At 39.6% G+C, this 20809-nt stretch overlaps 1 protein-coding gene across 1 annotated transcript in view; it reads left to right on the top strand.

Annotated features, from left to right (window-relative positions):
• Positions 1–20809, top strand: part of COL25A1 (collagen type XXV alpha 1 chain) — a 422316-nt gene that overhangs the window by 304313 nt on the left and 97194 nt on the right. The window contains exons 11-12 of the mRNA XM_084626922.1: positions 12022–12048; positions 14937–14981. Of these exons, the coding sequence (XP_084483048.1) occupies positions 12022–12048; positions 14937–14981 (72 nt within the window). The remainder of the gene's footprint in view (positions 1–12021; positions 12049–14936; positions 14982–20809) is intronic.

The following is a 20809-nucleotide window of genomic DNA, read 5'->3' as shown; positions in this document are numbered from 1 at the left end:
ACTGCTGCCCCCTCTCCCTCCCTATTGTTGAGATACTGTTGATCTCCGTTTCCTAGATACTGTGGCTCTAACTGATTGTATCTTCTGTATTGGGGAGGTGTTTTTTCCATTAGGGCCAAATTTTCAGGATGACAAGGATGGAAGGGTCCCTTTCCTTGCAGCATCACGGAAGACCAGTTTTAGGTGAAAGAGAGTGAGAATACAAATATTTAAGGTTAGGAAGTGATAAAGGAGTATTTAGTTTGTCACCTCTTGTGTCTTCGGTCTAATACAGATAAAGGTTAAAGGTAGTACCTGGAGGTAAATCTGAGTAAAAGGCCCAGGATATAACTAGTTGTCATTTTTGTGTATATGGAGAGAGGAACACTACGTCTTCTGAGACTGAGGTAACCCTCATTTCCCCTCAAGTGTGTGTAGGGTGGGCAGAAGATTCAGAGATGGGCTGAGTTGTGGAGTTAGGCTAAAGTGAGTCAGCTCTGAATTATTGGTTAGCTGGTAGGCGGCTATTTAGCTCCATACTGAACTAAGTGAAATGCTTGGTATGTGAGGGGGTGAGTGGATTGTGCCCCTTCCAACCCCCACACTTGACGCCTGCCACTTACTATCCATCCTTGTTGTCTGCGTTTTATTCACTTGTGTGTCCCGACCAATATGCTGTACAATCTTTAATACCCAAGAAGTGGTTCCCATTATTTCCTTCTCGTTTTCAGAACTGAGAATAAGAAATTTGAATTGTTGATCATTTTGTACCGGGAGTTAGAATTTCTGGTTGCAAACTAGTGAGTGCCTCATTTGTGGTTTGTGACAAGAAACTTCAACTCCTGGCACTGAAATATTAATGTTCTTATACTGTTTTATATGAATACTTTGCAGTCTCCATTTGGAGTGTTTAAACACTTCTTAAAGCATTTTGTGTCAAGTTCAGTGGTATGTGCCTGCTGCTTTGTGCCACGTCAGTGGTACAGAGCAACTGGACACCTGGCTTAACAGTCAAGTAAGCTAATTTTACAGCTGTTTTGCATCCCTAGAGTAGTGCAAAGCAGCCAGAGTGTACTGGTAGTAAATACGGACCTTTGCTTTTGGGATGCAAAAGTTTCATGCTACTATAATCGTCCCTAGTGCAAAACCACCCCAAGCTACGTATAAAGTCTGTAGGATTAACAACTTTGCATTTATCCACTTTCACTGGGCAACTCTTCTAGAAAACATGACCTACATGTTGTTTTTTTCAGATATGCAAAACAAGGGCCTGATCCTGGAGTCCTCTCTCATAAGAAACTGTCACCCTTGAAGAATAGTAGAAGACTGCAGGATCGGACCCTGAATTCTCAAAGTGCCAAATCTTGAAACTGAAAACCGATTAATTTTCATATGGAGAAAAAGAAAGCAATCTAACTCTGAAATAAGCTTAAAGTGGTTGTCAAAACGGAGACTGTGAAGTGCTATTAGTTTAAACTTTGGTGAAATCCTGAGGGGTAAATCCTCAGCTGATGTAAATTCCCACAGGTCCATTGATTTCAGTGAAGTCTGCCCTGAAGTCAGTGGAGCTGTGGGAATTTACACCAGCTGAGGAGTTTAATAATTTTGCTTTTATACGTGTAAGATCTAGACAAAGCTATAGTGCTCTATTTGTGCCGTTCTGGCAGTGTAGTCAATATAAATCCTGGATGAGTTTATTTTAGAATTAAGTTGGCTACAATTTGCAACTTAGGGGCTAAAAGTTGGCAGTCAAATTTTCAGCCTATAAATCCTAAGGCAATTATTCCTTCCTCCAACACAAATCTAGGTGGCTGTTTGGAGTTGCTCGTGCCAGTTGCCAGCAAGAATGTCAGTCATGTGGTTTTCATCCTTTTTAATGTTCCTCTACCTCAAGTCTCTGCATGTTTTAATTTGGCATCTCATATGAAAATATAGTATGCGTTTGTATGCTTTTGTATGTTTTAAATATACCTTTAGTATTTGAGAGTAGACGAGATGTAGTTGTTTTTCAAAATGGATAATTGTCTCTCTATTTTGGAAGGCAAAAAACATAACTCGTTAAGATACTGAGATGTTAGGCCAAATTTTCAAAGATCTCATCAACAGGTGAGCTATAGAAAACGTATGTGCACAAATTGTGTGTGTAAGCCAGTAAATGAGAAAATGAAATCAGTTTGTCTGTGTAAATATGCAAATGAAGAGTTTTGTAGGAGCAACGGATGTACAAATATTTTGCATGGTTCATGTGGCCCAAATGCTAAGCGCTTAACAAGTTGTGCGCTCTACAAATGCAGTACATTTTCATTACATTAGTACAGAATGGTGTACAGTCATACAGCTGTACTAGGATGTCTCCAGTGGAGTATTTAAGGTCTGTTGAGCAAATAATGAACATTTGGGGCTCTATCCAGCTGATATTTTCTATAGCTTTCCAAAATAAGAAAACTGCTGAAGATTAAAAGTGCTGGCTACCCAGCTGGCCAACTTAAGTCAGGTGGTCTCCGTCACTGAAAAAGTCCCCTCTCTCTCTCTCTCTCTCTCTCTCTCACTCACACTCACACTCACACTCACACACGCCGAAGCCTGGGCGACAGCGTGTTGCAAAAGAGGCATGTAACGGGCAAAATATAATTGCTTTAATTGCAATTTGTTCAGGCAGACAAAATTCCCTATTCTTGTGAAAAAATTCATCATAGCTTTAACGATCACAGATAATCTGTTCTTGGTGCAAATCTCATCCCCAAAATAGGCACCTCTTATGGAATAGCATGTGTAGGATCAGACTGGAGTATTTGCTCTGTATTTACTCAGAGGATAAAGTGCCACTACTGAATTATCAAATCTGCTTTCTGCAGTATCAGGACTTTCTCTGGAGGTTTTACTATCCTGAAGTGGCATTATTGGAGGCATCTAATCCTTTTAGTTCTAGCTTTTCCCCCATTTATCACTGAGCTCTTGCAGTGCTCTCAGTTTAAAAAAAAAAAAAATCAGTTTGGGCATATTTCCTTCCTGCGTCTTTCTTTCTATATCTACATGACCTATTCTGGAGGAGCAAGTTCACGAAAGCAGAAAGGCATGTCTCTTCACTTCCTCCTTCTGTTGCTGCCTCCACCCATGCTCCGCCCACCCACCACGTGTTGGACATCTTGCCCTTCCTGCTGGCGTCTTCCCTCCCAATTCTTTAGTGTTCCATACTTTCCCCCTTTATCCTTGGTCTTCACTTACCAGTTCTCCTGTCCTCTGGCTGCTCAGCCCTGGCTCCTCCAGTTGGTGCTGTCCCTGCTTTTGCCCTTCCTTCAATCAGTGAAGGACTGAATTCACCCCACTTCTCTCTATGTGATCTGCCAATAACTCACTCATTCTCTTATCCTCATGGACCAGCAAATCCAGTGGGAGGCAGCTAATGAGGTATGATATATGTTAACATTTAACTGATTCTGAAAGTATCTTTTAAAATACAATGGATATTTTTACTTTCTTTATCCACTGACCCTGAGAATGAGTTAACAATAACTTTCTTTGCCAAACCAAAATTTTGAGCCATATACATGAAATCACAGAGGGACAGTGGAGAATTGTTGTTTGTGTTTTTTTAATTACTATTCTTTTAAAAAAAAGTTTTAGGAGAACAGTTTTGGCACATCACTCTTTAAATTCATAAACTACTCTCTTGTTCTAGAAATGTTGAGTCTTACTTTAATTCACAAATTGTGTGACATAAATGGATGCAAATCTATGCATGTAAACGTCAACTCTTTGTTCAAAGGGAAGTTTTGCAAACATTGGGGAACCTAAACTGACCCGAAAAAGAAACCAAAGTTGAAATGTTGAAGTTATAATGCAAACCAAATTAAATGGTAAAATTTTATCATCCCTGAGCGAGATCCTCAGCTTGTATAAACTAGCATTTCTCCACTGACTTGCTTGAAACTATTTACCTCAGCTCAGGACGTGACCCATAGTTTAGTTCCAAGAGTATATTGCTCAATTTATAATTATCTCTTCTGCACTTGTGGTATTATCAAATAGAACGACACTTACATTTTCTGGGATGCCATAGCAACAGAGATCGGCTGAAGAAAAGCACTACATAAAAACTAATGAATTGTTGCTGTTGTTTTTTCCATCAGTGAATGCAAATAGCATTGAGGCCACTGCTTAATCAGAATTTATGTGAAGTTTGCCATCTGATAATTAGTTTGTTTCTTACTTAGCTATTATTTTATCCAGTTGACTTCACCAATACTAGAGACAAATGCAGTTAAACATAAATATGTACTATAAGAATGAATTAGCGCTGCATGGGGCAAGTCTCCTTTGGAGCCATACAGGACCATATTTTCAAAACGTTTTCATGTGCTCATTGTGCATACAAAACAGGATCAGATGTTCAGTGGGTGAAATCCTGGCTCCAGTGAAGTTAACGACAAAACCTTTAATTGACTATGCAGCCTGGATTTCACCCCTGATATAAGGTTAGAGCTTTACACTGTCCCCTGGTTCAGATTTCTATTTCAGTTTTTCTGCCCGCAGGCTGGCAGGGGCTGGAAGTTTTGTAGGGCCAACAGACAGGGAGCAACAAAATGTGTACTGTCTCTTTAAAGGAACAGCAAATTTGTGAGGTTTTTGTGAGTGTTCCAGTGAGAGGGATTGGACATTGCAGGGGAGACCGTTCGGGGGAAACTCGGGGCTGGAAGGGCTCTTGGTGTCACCTTGCAAGTAATAACTAGGCTATTGGAAGGCCACTGCACTGTGAGCCAGCTGCTGCTGGTATCAGGGCTCTGAGCCAAAGCTGCACAGCATAGAGTCACCAAGGGTTACAGGGCAGACGGTGACACAGCCACTTATTGGTCTGGGTTGAAACCTCGAGCATCACGTCAACATGCAAGCAGGTGATGGAGGAGTTTTTCAAAGTCACAGTATCACACTTTGATACAATTTATTTATGGCCATTGAGAGATGTTTTACTTCATTAAAAGCATCTAATATAAATATGCCTCAACAAGCAAAAGCACTCACATCTCCTTTATTTTTTCATTACGTTTTCTCATTTGGCATTTACATTCTCTATCCATGAAATCTGATATCTTGTAAAACAAATCATCTGTGCTATACCAGATCATACAAATAAAAATGGTCCAAGTTCCTATTTCTTACATTTCCTTGAACGTTAAACATCTAGGTAATTTGAAATTGGATACAAAACACCTTGAATGACTCTTCCTAAAATATTACAATCTGAAATTACTTTATTTTTAGGGGGTTGGACTAGATGACCTCTTGAGGTCCCTTCCAACCCTGATATTCTATGATTCTATGATACTTTTAAACTACATTATAATATTTTCAGGACAGATTTATATATTTCCTCATCACTATAAGACTTTTTCCTGTTCTGTAACTTGCTAAAACACACACAGTTAACAGATTGTGCTTAAAAATATTTGGACAATATAATGATTATTCTGTTCTTACCCCCACTTTTTCATTTTAATAGAAGAGTTGGCTGTGTAAGACAGCTCAGAAGAAAATCCTGATCCCACTGAAGTCTATAGTTTTACCATTGACTTCAGTAGTGCCAGGATTTTACTCCAGGTGTTTACTAACCAGAGAACACCCAAGTATCAAATCATCTGACACACCTCCATTTGTTCATCTTTGCTGTTCTCAACCCTAAAGAGACAGAAGTCCAGACACCAATTAAATTCACAAAGTAGTGATTAAAGCTAATCTAGAAGTCTTCTGGCTTTTACATGCACACTGTCACACAAATCAGTTGGGTCACCTTATCCCAGGATATCCCATTTTTCACTAGCATCAGATGGAGGCATGTGCAATGTTGTTGTAAACACACTTCTAATCAGCTGGAGCAATCAATTAGCTTCCCCGCTGCAATTATACACAATTAGCAATATGAGGTTCTTGTGAACTACAGCCTCCCTCCAGTCTTTCTTCAGAACGTATGTGCCAGTGGTTAGGCCTCCAGAAGACATTCCCAAACCTGTCTTTCATCTCTGGTAATGCTCTATATTACCTTCTGACATATTAGCTATGTTTACTCACTGTGTATCTTAAGATATTATACTGTTTAAAGAAGTAGCTTTACAAAGATTTTGATGGCCTCTGATTAGCAGAAGCTACACTTTTATTTTTATTGTATTTTAGCATTATTTTAGCTCCCTATTTTGTGCAGGCATTACAGCCAAGGCATTGAAACCTGACTGCTTCAGGTTAGCCTTCCCAGTCCACGTTAGAATTTAAATAAAAGTGGCATACTCTTTAAATGTGCTGAGCACCTGCATCTCCCATTGACTTAATGGGATTTCAGGGAGCTCAAATGCTTCTCAGAGCCAGGCCACTTTAATTTAGGTTACAAAACATGGATTGAGGAGCCTAACTTGAGGTATTAAGTTTGAAAATTTTGGCCCAGCCTCCCAGCAGGTCAGTAAAATAGATAAGTATTATCATCCCAATTTACACAGGGGACTGAGGCACAAAGAGAGTAGGAGATTTGGCTAAAGCCGTATGAACGTCTTCGGTATTAGTGGAAATAAAAATTAGGTGTAGGCCACTTGTCCTCAAGCTCTGTTCCTTAACTACAATAACATTCTTTCTGCTGCTAATGGCGATAGTGACAGTAGGCCAGATGCCACTCTATGCTCGACGAGGAAAGTAGCAAAGTAGTGTAGATTGGGCCTTACGCTAGAGGAGACTACTGTGTGTTTCACCTGTCTCCATACACTGCAAAGGCTCCAGGGATTGGGGGAAAGGTAGAACTGAGATGGGGAAGAGGAGAAGGCACTCATGCAGCATATGCCCTTCAAGTTCAGCCAGAAATTCAGTAAATAGATATTTACTGAACCAGATATTATCCTGGTTGAATGTGCGGCTGCAAAGCACCACTGAGAAGGGTTTCATTGCAGCCACTAGCAGGGACCAAAATGTGGCTCCTGAGGGAGCCGTGCTATGGAAGTAAGACTTAGGGAGCTGTGTGGAAACTGAGCCTCTCTGTAGATGTTTCTGGAGCTATCCCAGGGCCTAAAAGGGGTCCAGTATATTAGGTGGGCAACACAGCCCTCTCCCAATTCCAGGGGAAAAGTGGGAGTTTATCATGTAGGGTAGCAAGTGCTCCCAATTGCAGTCCTAATAAGAAAAGGTAATTAAAATTTTACCAGATATTTTACTTCTGTGCTTAGAGACCCATATGAGAGAGACAAGATTGGAGAGGTAATACCTCTTATTGGACCAACTTCTTCAGCTCTCTGTAGCTCAAAATCTTGTATCTTTCACCAACAGAAGTTGGCCCAATAAAAGATATTGCCTCACCCACCTTGTCTCTCTAATACCCTGGGTCCAAGCTGACTACAAGAACACTGCAAATATATATATATATATACATACACACACACACACACACACACGTATCAATGCTATATTATTCTAAAAGGGAAGGCTTCCAACATGCTTTGTTAGAAATTGTAGACAACCCACTAAAAACAGAATCTAAGGGAAGTCCAGAACATGCTAAAATTTTGGTATTTAACTAAGTTCTCTCCTTTGGTATATAAATGGCTACATTTCCATTGTTCTACCTAGGAGATGACTGGAAGGTGGGTGGGGGGAGGAATCATCGGTGGATCAGCTGCACAAAGTTTCCACATCTGAGTGCCAGATCTTCACCAGTCCCAATGCCACAGGGCAATCCTTCAAAGAAATACTGCTCCCATTTAACTGAGCTCAGCAGTTTGGAAGTTCACAGGGTAAGAAGCACTTGTCACCCTGATAATCTAGGTAAGTTTCTAATTACAACTGCCATTTCTGGGCTTAGTGCTGGAGGCAGCCATCTTGCTGAAGAGTGATATAATCTCTGACTCAAGTAGTGTAATGGAAGAGACAGGAAAACAATTTCCAACGTGATTTAATACAGGTTTGGGTTTAAGCACCATAAAGAGAACACTAATAATGACATAAAATACCATCCACTGTTTTCTTTGCACAACTGTTAACCCATTTAGAAAGTGCTTTAGGAAGTAGTTTACTGTCTCTTCCACTGGGCTTGCATGCATTTAGACTTTATCTGTGCTACGATTTCCTTCCTAAAATTTCTTTCAGTTGCCACTAACAAGTTCAGTTCTATCTGATAGCAATGTCAGGAGCTCTACTGTGAAAATCACCAATGGAATTAGACGCAGTACTTAAAACCACCAACAGCAGCCTGTAGCCCTGTCTATACGAGAACTCCAATTACTACTGCCCCTGGTGGAGCTGGAGTGGTGGTGGCGATGGTGGGGAAATTCTAGGGAAAATGCCTGGTTTGCCACAGCCACAGGGTCACAGATTATATCACTTTTCAGCAGACTAGAAGCCTCTGGCACTAGACACAGAAATGTCCCATATATAATTAATAAACTCCCATTTCACAGTTTATTCTCGGAGATAGCAATAATATATTAATGATATTAACTTCTGTTTAAATAGTCACTTTCCGCTGAAGGATCCCAACTGGCTCTTCAGTGAGAGATACCTTAGAAGAAACATAGAGAGATACCACTTCAAAAAGTATAGACATAGAGCACCACTGAAATACAGCCACATTTGTGATGGAGGTCAGCAAAGAACAGGAGCACAGTTGGGGGAAGGCAAATTTTGCCAGAGATCTCATGCCTAACCCTTGCTATAACAGTACCAAGGGTTTTTTAAGCTGTCATCCAAAATTGTTTTTCACCCTTACAATCTGGACTAAGGGTTCTTGGTAAAGGCTTCCTTTAAAGAACTCATTGTTATGATACTATTGTTTTCATTTTGGAGGTGTCTGAGGCACTATCCTGCATGTCTCAAGGTTTATAGGGGGTGCTATTTTTGATGGCATGGTTAATGTAACACTGTTTTTGATGGCCTATTCCACTTCACCCCATATACCTGGATTAGTCTCCCTCGCCTTGTACACAAAGTAACCTTACTATCCTTTTTCAGATCCCTAATCAAAATTCAGGTCTTCGGTCTAGCTAATGCCTGCTCTGGTGCTGCCTGCCGCTAGACTGATGCTTAAGCATTTAGGGCTCTATCAGACCTTCAGACCACGCTCCTGCATTACAGCTGTACTGTCTGAGTGGGAGCTCCAGTATGCTTGGAGTGGCAATTGCTGTGCCCCTAATGGGGTGCACTGCAATGTGTGCTCCTTTCTGTGGTCAGACAGCTCTGCTGACCAGTAGAGAGGAAGGTAGCGCCATGGCTCCAATGCACCGAAGTCAGTGCAAAATTGCCATTGGCCTCAATAGAATGGTTAAGAGCTCTACATTGTAACTGTATTTCTTCAGGGCAGGGACCAGGACTTTTACTTGGTATGTAAAGTGCCTCACACATCACAGTCATTATATAAACAATAATAATAATGCTCAAACTGGAAAAAATATGGTGTGCTCCTACCATTCCACAGTTTATCCTTTTTTTATCAGGTATTAGGAGTAATGGGATGATGTTACCACCCACAGTACACCTCACTATTTGAGTTACTTGATCCCAGTTATTAGAGGATGCTAACAATTACCAAGTATGCTTGATACAGGAGAAATGCAAGGAGCCTTTTTGCTCACCAGCACAGCTGTGTGGAAAGTTGCAGCATTGCTGCAGGTAGCACAAGGGGAATCTGATACGGGTGGGGGATTCGGCTGAGTGTTTCTAAATTAATGGGTGTCGTGGTGACTGGCTCTAGAAGAAGCTTTCTCTCTTTTTTTCCATTGGGGGGAGAGAGAGAAAAATACACCTTGTAAATTATCACTGTATGTTTTTATGCCCCTGACTGCTTACCCAATGTACTGCACTCAACAGGACACACATGCTATCAACATCCTGGTATTTTTTCAACTTCACCTTGAAATTTCTTGCACTTCAGTGCCACCCACAATTAACAATCAAGAAACATGCATTCTTTTATTCCCACATCCAGCATTCCCCCCTCCCCCGCCACACACACACACACCCCTCAGCCACCAACAGACCTTCTTACCAAGCGCCAACCACTTAATGGAAATAAGAGCTGACTTATTCTACAGTTTCTTGAATTCTGTGGCCTGGAAGGACTTGTCCTCCAGCCTAGTAAACCAGACAGCAGTTCCAGCCACTGTCCTGATTCTTCCCAGTGCTGAGCACATTCAATTCCCACTGAAGATTGGAAGCTGAAAGCACTCAGCACCTCACAAGTGGCTTTCCGCATCTCTGAAGATCAGGCAGAAAGTCAACAGAAAGGAGGATGCTCAGAATATTGCACAATCAGGCCCTAATCCTGCTCCCATTGATGCCAATGACAATAATAATCTTCAGTGGGGCAGGATTGGAACCTAAATAATGAGCTATCCTTATTCATGAGAAATCCAATCCAGGAATGAATTAGTCCAGGGAATTAGTGCCTGAAGGTGATAGGATTTTTGATGGTGAAACTGGAGAACATTCTATTTCTGTTTGATGCTTAAACATTTAGGGCTCTATCAGACCACTCTCCTGCATGACAAAGGCACTAACCTACATTTTTCAAGCTTGGACACCCAAAGTTAGTCACATAAATCCAAATATGAAACCTACATAACTCCATCCGTATTGGCAATTCTAGGACCCATAATTCACCACCGTTGGAACTCATCCATGCTAGCAATGGTGGTGGCTGTGGTGTGTCATCCAACACCTCAGGGGATGAACAGCTGAAAAGTGCAGAAGGTTATTGTGTCAGGGAGAGAGTGTTGAACAGAACACATTCTGCACCCTGGACATTCCCATGGCCTCTATCTCCACTGGCCAGTGATGGGGTGAAGATCATACTTCACCCTCTTGATTAATGTTGTAATGGCTGTTCTTCCACTGTGTGCCAGGAAACTCCAGGAGGCATTGTGTCCCTTAGCAACCTCTGCCCTGCTTTCACAGCATATGCCATAAAGCAAAATCCATCCCTATATTTCAGAGCAGCATTTTCATTGTGCAAGCTGAGTGTCTAAACAACTCCAGCTCTGGTATCGCTCCCCTCTTTGACTTGGGGCAAGTCACAAAGGGCTGGATTTTGTGTTCTGTTCGCTTTGTGTCACTCAGGCAGCACAAACAATTGACATACCTGACTAGTAAAGAATTTCCCCTGCGTTGTGGATCTCTCCAGGGGTGACAGAACCAGCTTCTGCAACAGCTTCCCCACCTTCCCTTGGCCATTGCCTAGGAAGAGGGATACAGGAAGGACTTGTGTTGGAGCTGATCTGACTTCCTCCAGGACCAACTGACGTGGATCGAGGAGCTGCGTGATTTCCCTGATGCCTCTCCTCTGCAGCCAAGCTCCATTTGGGTGGAGTGGAGAATCCAGGCCATTGAAGTCCCATTAAAATCAACAAGACTTGAGCACATGCTTAATGTTAAGCAGATGTTTAAGTGCTTTTTTAAGACAACAGCCCATTAACCTCTCTGATCATCTGTAAAATAGGGATAATAATGCTTCCCTACCTCTCAAGGGTGGTGTTAAGAATAATTGGTTAATGTTTTTAAACTGCGTTGAAGAATAAAAGCACTGTAAAATGCTATGCGGATTTGCTTAGTCCTAGACTTAGAGAGGTGTGTGTTGCAGGGGAGGGGGAGTTTATTTATCTTTTTTTCCCAAAAATGTTCATTGCTTAAATCTTTTCTTTATGTTGGCAAGCGAATATGTAATGTAGGTATTTCACTGTGGAAGCACACCTGTTTCTTAGCTGGTATTAGAAGCAGAAAGGCCTTAGCTTTCTAAATGCTGACACATTTGCATCTATAAGAAGAAACAGACAGAATGGAATATAAAAGATTAAAAAAAGGGGGGAAATCTGAATTTTTCAGTGTGTAGTTAATGCTATTCCAAAAAAGAGGAGAAAAGATCCATTGTACATTTCCAGCAGAAAGTTTTACTTTTCCTTGATGTCCAAAACATCAGCTGGTTTCAGTCCAGCATAAGAATGCTTACACAATAGGACATTTTTAATTGGTCATTTAAGCTTAAATTGGCTACATTATTATGCTAATTAAATTATTTTCCCTTTTCAGGGGCCTCAGGGACCTCCAGGACAAAAGGTATAGTATAAACAACAATACTGTGAAAGTGATTATACTTCCTAGTGCCAAATTGCAAGCAGGAGAGGTGAATGGAATTAGCTACTGTACACCACATTGAAGCAGTTAGTTTAGTCTGTGAATTTTGTTTTCCGAAAATACAACTACATAATGTGAGACACAGGATTTCTAATTTCGCCCATTATAGGAAATTCAAGCAATGCAGAGCAGACTGTTTTCAATCTGTCTGCTGAACTTGCAGGTTAAAAGGGCACTATAATTTTCTTTATTCAAGTACTGTATAACTATGAAACCAAACTTGAAACACTGTAAAAGGTGGGGGATAAAGTTTCAAATTGAATGCATGTCTTTACTCAAGTAGATCAGTGCCATATGACCAAAAAAGTGACCAGAAGAAATAAAGGATGTAGGTGTTGCTGATAAATGGTGTTTGGTTGGCTGTATTCAGGTGGCCTGCCGGTGTCTTCCTATTTCTATGGTAACCTGACAACTGACTTCCTGTGAATGCTTTCAGCATTATTTACACTCATTAGGACTGACTGCTGCAGTTTGATGGAATGAACCAAGGATTTATGGGATTGAACCATCAGAACAATACTAAATATATCGGTAATAAAAACTAGTAGGCTGCACTTTGCCAGTGTGTGACCCAATTATCATGAAGGCCAAATTGTTTGAAAAGTGATTTCAGAAGATAAACAATATTGTCAAAGATGTTTAAGAAAATTCATTTAATGATTTAAAATTATCTAGAGAAAACCTAAAAGAATAATTATCCTTCAGAGGTGGGAATGATGATATCCCCTGTTTTTCTGTCCCTGAGACTGTCACAGGCACAGCATTCTTTGAAATCTGGGTTGTTTGGCATTGGTTAAAACAAAACATTTCAAACAAAAGAAGGTAAAAGCTATGAAGATGTAACGGCTTGATCCTGCACCATTCAAGTCAATGGGAGTTTTCCCACTGACATAAATAGGAGCAGGATCAAGCCCTAGGACTAAGGAGAGGAGCGTTGTATGCTTAGCAATATAACCTCTGATAGACAGTGTGTGAAATTGTAAAGCTGCCCTAGTCCCCATGTTGCCATTTTAAAACTACTCCTTCAGACTTGGGAGGTACTTTAATAGCATGCTTAACATCAGCAAAGCCTTTCTTTTTTTTTTTTTTTTTTTTGGATGTTAGAAAATCTGAGATCCTTTTGCATGATTAAGCATATGCTAATTTTAAACCTGTTTTATTTATGCATGTCAGCATCTTATAAGAAAAATCAGCAGATATCAATAAGGGAACAGTCCATACTTAAAAAAACAGTTTATCAAGAGCCTGATGGCTTACCTCCCTTCTGAGCCTGTGTGTTGCCCTCTGTTTTTTGGGAGGAAGAACAAGAATATGTGACTGTTCACTAATGCCCCCTATTCCTGATTAGCATTCATGGGCTGCTTGCATCAAGCAACAACAGGGCTGGTACAGACAATGCTACCAAGTCTGCATCCTTTGGGGGCCTCCAGGTCCTGAAGGCCTCCCCACATCCCTCCAGCAGGGAAAAGGGTGAAATGCTCATTTGATATCTCTTGCTAAGGTTACAGTGCCACGTTGTATGGAATACAAACAATTTCTGAATGACTCACAGCTCTATGGAGACAAGAGCTGGAGCCTTCTGAGAGTTCAGGATGTCTCCCTTTACTGTGGCCCATTCTGGGACACATGACACATTTCCTCCTTTTCCTATTTAGCAGGAATTTTCCATCCATTATTCTCCTAACCCAATCCATCCACAAATGCAGGCATCAGTATTGGACACATTCCCTAATGACTTCTATGTCCCCGGACTTCTCCCACTGGACTGAACTTTCTAACTGGTGTGCATAACTGGATGGAGGGGAGAGGGTCCCCCACTGATTCTTTGGTCTTGCAGAAAGTGGACCCAAATGAATGGCTTTACAGGGGGCTCTAGATTTGTTTGAAAGAGTCCTGGACAACAATACACCCCACCACTGGCAATCCCCTTCTCTTTAGAACAAACTAGCCTGTATAAAGAGGCTCAGATGCTTGTGAGCTAAGCTGAGGATGTGTTTATAAATGAAAGATAAATTGATGGTTTCAATGTACTTTTTCACTGAAACTTACTGTTTTTTAAAAAAAACCCGCTATGTCAGCACATACTGTACTGCTGCTTTCCTCACCTTCTGAATTGTCACTGAAAATTCATAATGACAGTTGCACAAGTTGCTACAAAAAGACAATGCATCATAAAGAAGTTTACATTTGTTCTAAGTCTTTATAAAAAAAGATCCCTCAAATGTTACATTTCATTGCTGATTTCTTTTTAATTCTTTCTTCACGTCTGCTTCTTGTTTGATCTATAGTGGTTTTTAATGTTTTGATTGTAGTAACTAAAACTAAGCAGTGCCAGACAGAATTATTCCAGCTTATCCCTTAAAAGTACTAAAGATTGGTCAGTGTTACCAGTTGGTAGCTTTAAAGCATGGTTCCTGATATGAATATTTTTAATCACAGAGGTCCAAACACTAGATTTAGGAGGCTCTTTCTTCCAAATTCATGCAGAGTGGTCAGTGGAATTGAATTATAATTCTTTAGTTTGTACTGAAGGTTTCAGAACATCACAATATAATCAGCCATTTGAAACTTGGTTAACGAAGTAGGACATCAAGTATGCAATAATTATAACACTAGGACACTTCTGGTTAGTGCAGAAGGTCAAGTGGGAAGAGCTCTTACCATCAACAATGATTATTTTTAAAAACATTTTGCACTTATGGCAAGCATGTGTTCAACATAATTCTTTAAGTATTGGGTTTAGAGCTGACATGTTTTATGATTTGTTTGTCTGTTAAACTTGCTAAACCCAAGTCTATGGTTCCCACCAGGGTTCTGTTGGAGTGCCTGGTGTTCCAGGAATAGATGGACATATGGTGAGTTCAATATGAAACTTTTTCGCCTTCTTTTTCAGTGCTGAAAATGCTATTTACTTGAGTTTCTAAAGCCAGTCAGAGTTTTTCTACATGAAAGAATTGCACTGATATAACCAAAGATGTGATTTTTTAACAGATTTTGTTAACTTGCTGCCAAAGACACTGTGGACACTCTTTTTTTGTTTAAGGGACTTTTTCTGATTTAGCTTAAGGCAACTGGCGACAAGTTTAATTGAAACTGAAACAAGCCACTGTGAAACTGGGCTAAGAGTGTTCACACAGGGGTTTGTTTTAGTTTAACTAAATCAGCTTTTAAAAGACACCCGTATAACTTAAATGGAAATGCCTTATGTAGACAAATCCTCAGTCACTATGTCTCATTAGGAATAATTTTTAATTTCCCAATTCATACAATGAAATTTTAGTTTTCTGAACTCCCAGGGAAAGTCGTGAAATACAACAGGATCAATGATTGGCTATAAAAATACACATAAATTAGGTAAGCAAAGATAGCTAGACAAAGATTCTGTTCAAAATGATAACACTATTGTTGCAAAAATAGATGTTGAGGTAAATACGTACAATGTTATTGTTAGTTTTAAATTGGAGTTTGTGTTGGAGGTTTTATTTTGGGTTTGCATTTTATATATCACCAAATATTGCAGTCCCCAGTCATTTATGTTATTCAGACAAAATTTCCATTGAAGTATGTGGGAGTTTTGCTTGAATAAAGAGTAAATAAAGATTGTGGGATCTGGCCCTTAAATGGAAAGAACGAGATAAAGCTTTTAAGCTGAAACGAATACAGTCCTGTTGGTATTATGAGAACATGTAGTTTTAAAGTCTCCTTACAATTAAATTAAGACAACAAATAGCCTTAAATTACTATGTACATAGGGAAAAAAAGACAACCTTATAGCTTTTTGTTGGGCCCAGTCCTGCAATTTTACTCCCATGAGTACTTCCGTTCAAGATAATGGGACTTCTCATGTGAGTAAATTGACTCATGCTTCAGTTTTTTGAGGGTCAGGCCCCCAGTGAGCTATGCCCTCCACCTGCGAGACACCTATGAAATCTGAACCTAGAAACAAGCTTCTTCTTTCACTGATACACAAGACACGGCTGTATTTGGCTCTTTCTATAGCTCATGCCAAGTTCTGCAGCTAGGTTCAGGGAGAGATAAATGGAAGTTTGTCAGATGGATGTGTATAACTTTACACAATGTATCTACAAAAAAAGAAAAATACAAAAGATTTTTTGCAATTTCCTTTCTCATGGCTTAATGCCTTTCTATAAAGGACCATGTCTTCTCTGCTGTTTTTACAGTGCCTGGCTCATTGTTGTGCTACTAGCAATAAATAATGAATAAGAAAATGGATTAGAAATGTAGGGGGAACATAAACTTCGATTCACTGTGGAAAAATGCAAACTAATCCATCTGGGAGGAAAATAATCCCCAAAACAATTATTCAGTTGGGACGGGAGGAGGGATTTATCTTTGGTCACTAGTGAAATCAATTTGGTAGTCCTAATCTTTTAGTTCCATCACTAAACTGACTCACAGTTCAGCATGACTGATGGTCTCTGCTTACAAGGGAGGCCTCTGACTAAAACAGCAGGGGTGTTTCACATCAGCACTAAGGTCTGTTGGCTGTGCTGGGTGGGGAAGTTTACATAATATGCCTGGCCCAGCTCTAGACAGTACTATGCATCTGTTTTTCTCATGAACACTTACTTTCCTACCAAACTTCAAAAACACTTGCAGGGAATACCAAAAGGAAAAAAATATATAATTGATTCACTGTGTTCGGATGACAAACCATTGTATATAAAGATGGTGATATGCATACAAAAAAAACCTTAAAGCATAACTCCAAAGTGTGTGTTCGTTTATTTTGAATTGAGTTTTTCTTAACAAAAAAAAAGTACAGCATTTAACATTATAATTTGCAGTTCTGGATCTGTATAATTTGATTATAATAGTTAACATTTAATAGTCATTTCATTTTATTGCTAGTAAAACATGAACCTAATTTTGCCATAATATCCGAGGAAGACAAAAAAAAAAATAGTGTTGTCTGTTGTAAGACAGCAAAGGAGAAAATATTTTGGAATCAGCATATGTGAGATCTAAGATATGTTAAAATATCACCAGCCAAATTTTTCATGGGGTCTCAGATTTTGCATCTGCTTTTTTGTGACTGTACTTAGTTGAGGGAACGATTCTGCAGGCACAATCACTTACGGGCAAAAACAGTAGAGTGTAGACGCTAATTACCAGTGCATTATTTGTATGTTCAAATCGGGTTTGTGACTATGTAGTCTACCTCCTAAACGTTATCTGGTGTGTCCACCAAAGTGTGGGTGCAAAATTAGTAACATCATCTTTGAAAACTTGGCCTACTTACTTGTAAAGGAAGGACAAGATTAATTCCAGGCAAATTGAACTATATTGGATTGATGATTCACTTCTTATAAAAAAGATTATTTTTAGGGGCTTGAGGACACAAATTTACTCAAGCAAATAGTTTTTACTCACATGAGTAGATGCATTGATTTCAATTGGACTACTCATACGAGTTAGAATTTGCCGGAGTGTGGTCAATATTTTTTTTTAAGATAATACATTGGAAAGACCAATGTGGACTTTCACTGTGGGTACGAATAAATGATTCTATGGTCTCACAATTTGTACATCTACCTTCTGAAAGTTATGTATACGGCATGGTATTCATACTTTACAAAGGAAAAAATAAATATGGAGTTTCCATAGGAAAAAAAGGAAAAAATGTTACAGCTCTTTATATGCTACTCATCAAATTTAAATTGTGCTTCAAAGATAGAACCTAACAGTTTCTGTTTATAGTTTTATGTTCTGATTTCCTTCAGTAGTTGTGGCATTTTCAAACATTTTCCTCTGTATAACTTGAAGACACTTTTAAATGGTTATACATTTCCTATAAAGGCGTCATCACATTTTCATTCAGGTTGAACGCTTTACTTTTGGCCTGGAAGAAAGAATGTGCACGTTACTAAACTAAGAAACTAAATCCTAGAGCAAGGCTATAGAGATCTAAAATAAAAATGTAGACAAAATTCTTTTCATTATACTACAGTTGTTTTTCACAGCCCTTGACGACATGTAATATTTTATTGGGAAAGAAAATGAATTACTTCAATGTAGCACAAATGTGACAAAGGTGGCATGCTGCAATTCCTTTCAGTAAATGACTAATAAATTCCATTTGTTTGCGAATAAATGAAAAAAAAATATTGAAAAGCTAAATTAAAATAACATTGTATAATATATGAAGAGGCGTATAATATACTGTACAATACACCATGCAGTATAAGGTTTGTTCCTGCCAGTGAGCTGTGCAAATGGATCCCTGTGCTCAGATTTTGGTGCCAAAAGGTTAAATCTTTCAGATAGCATGCAAACCCATAGTTCCATTTTATGCAGGAGATACTGTTGAAAAAGACTGGAATAATAACTTCAGTGTCTGGCTTAATTTTTCCATTGTCCATTGTAGGCTTCTCTTCCTCTGTAGTCTCAAACTAGAGATAGACTCCTTTGAGAAATGAATGTTTATGCTGAAGAAGCTAGTCTTCATGAATTAAAGTTAGAGTTTGTTGTGGGATGCTGGCTGGTGATTCTGGCAGCGTTCTTATGGATTTACTGTGATTTGCAGAATATTGAACCAGGCTCAAATATGTGATGCAAATCATCTCCCTTGAAGACATATGGGTAAAAGGTTTAGAAAAGCCTTAGAGCCATGATAGCCTTTTAATGAGTGAACTCCCTCCGTCTAATGATGTATTGGACTAGAATGCAGGGGGCATTAACGGGGTTAATATTTTCTTTCTTAGGATCCAATTCAGGAAAGTATCTCTGTTCAGGAAAGCACTTAAGCATGTACTTAATTTTAAGCATGCACTTAAGGCCCGCTGACTTAAAGTTAAGCATATGCTCAAATGCTTTCCTCAGTTTTACTCCCCCTTCAGAAATAATCACTCACCTTGAGGAAATTTTGTAAGGTTGCCGTTAGCCATAGCAACACCCCCAGCAACTGAAAGTCCGCAGTGAAGTTACTTTTTCTTTTAATGCGAGCCGTTTAATGTGCAGCGAAGCACTCTCAGTCATAGAAGGTTTTTCTATATTCTTCCTTTTTTTCTTCATCCGTCCTTTAATTGGAATAGTGGAATATGGAAAACGGATACTGCTTATGACCAATAGGTCCGGCCCGGGCTACATAGCAATGTAGACAGGCACAACAGCTCTTGGAGCAGTGAGAGGATGTAGCTCTGATCAGGGCCTTCTCTTCCTTTTCACAAAACACAGTGGGCACCCTGTGCCACTGGTGCTCTCCTGGCTAGTCCAGAGAGATAGCGGGGCTCTAACCCCACTCCTCTCCACCCGCTTTGCAGAATCATACACTCACAGTAGCACAAGCCTGCCCCATCGGCGTGCACTGGGAACACAAGGTGCAGGATTGTGCCTGGCCTATGTGGGGACTCAAGGGAAAGTAGAAGAGTTCTTGCACTTACACAGTGTATCCCTGTATCACTAATATTAAACTGGCTACAAAAGGATTCTTGAAAAGTTTAGATAGTACAAGGATATGACTCAAATCAGTTATTCCTTATGTGGGCTTTACTCAGGCAGAACTCCTGTTGTCTCCAACAAGTCAGAAGGACTTTTGAAGTCAATGGGAGTTTTGTCTCAGTAAGGACTGCAGTATATTTGGCCTGAAGGAATTCACTTTCCCATGAGCGAATTGGAGATTTACTTGAGCTGTGTAATTCTCATTAGCTTTAAATGGGACTTTCTTACAGTACATAAATCCTCCCCTCTTCACCGCCTACATATGTTAGACCCCTATTTTTATTTATACATTACTTGGGAATTTTTTTTTAAAAGGATGTATTGAAAGCAAAATGTGTGGTCAGTGTCGATCATTCCACTTTAAATTGCTTCAGTAGTTTGACCAAGTTACCAGATAGCAATTTGGCAAACCTGGAAAAAAATTTCCTTCTTTTACATATGCTAGTAGATTTAGAGACTGAGGGTGTGCAGATTTATTATTACCCTTTTGATTGCTTATTTATTATTACTCTTGTGCATATACATTTCTCTTCCAGTACTATTTATTACACAGGATACATATTTTAAAAGATTTTCTTTAAAGTATTTTTTGCAGGTATAAAAACCATGTTGTATGAAGTGCAGTTTATTAAAAGAAGAAATACAAAGAAAGGAAACATCATTGAGTATAATTCACAAATTCTCAGACGAGTTTGTGGGCCAGCTGAGCCTTGTTGAAGAGTCTTTTCACTTAATTTCACCTGGTGAGTGGGCCAGAAGAGATTTCCAGGCCTTAAACAAACAATTTTAAGTTCCTTTTTGGGGGGGGGGGGGGGATGGACGAAAAGCAAGTTGAAAGGAGGTAATTCAACCCTTGCTTGAAATGAAAATCACAGTAACATGTCTGAGAAACCACTTTTTCCCCCTGTCCTCGTTCATGTATTTTACAGGAAAATTAGCCTGGATTAGGTTTTGGGGGCCTCTTGTATTTCCTCTTCCTTAAAATTAATTACATTCTAGTGACTGAAAAATATAGCAGCACTGACAAACCTTTCCTCTCAGGGGCAGGGAAAAATCAACCAGATGCTATACCAAGAGGTACTCATCACACCAAAACTATGCTGACATGAAAGAGGCTGCTTTTTTTCTTGCTTTTTTACCCTTTTGGTCCTTTTTCTTTTAAATTCAAGACATACAGCAAAAGTTAGGTTAGCCACCCACCTCAATTTTTGCTGAACAGTCC

Source organism: Lepidochelys olivacea (assembly GCF_965140295.1).
Source record: "Lepidochelys olivacea isolate rLepOli2 genome assembly, chromosome: 4".
Classification (NCBI taxonomy): Eukaryota; Metazoa; Chordata; order Testudines; family Cheloniidae; genus Lepidochelys; species Lepidochelys olivacea.
This window is presented reverse-complemented; position numbering and strand designations above follow the sequence as displayed.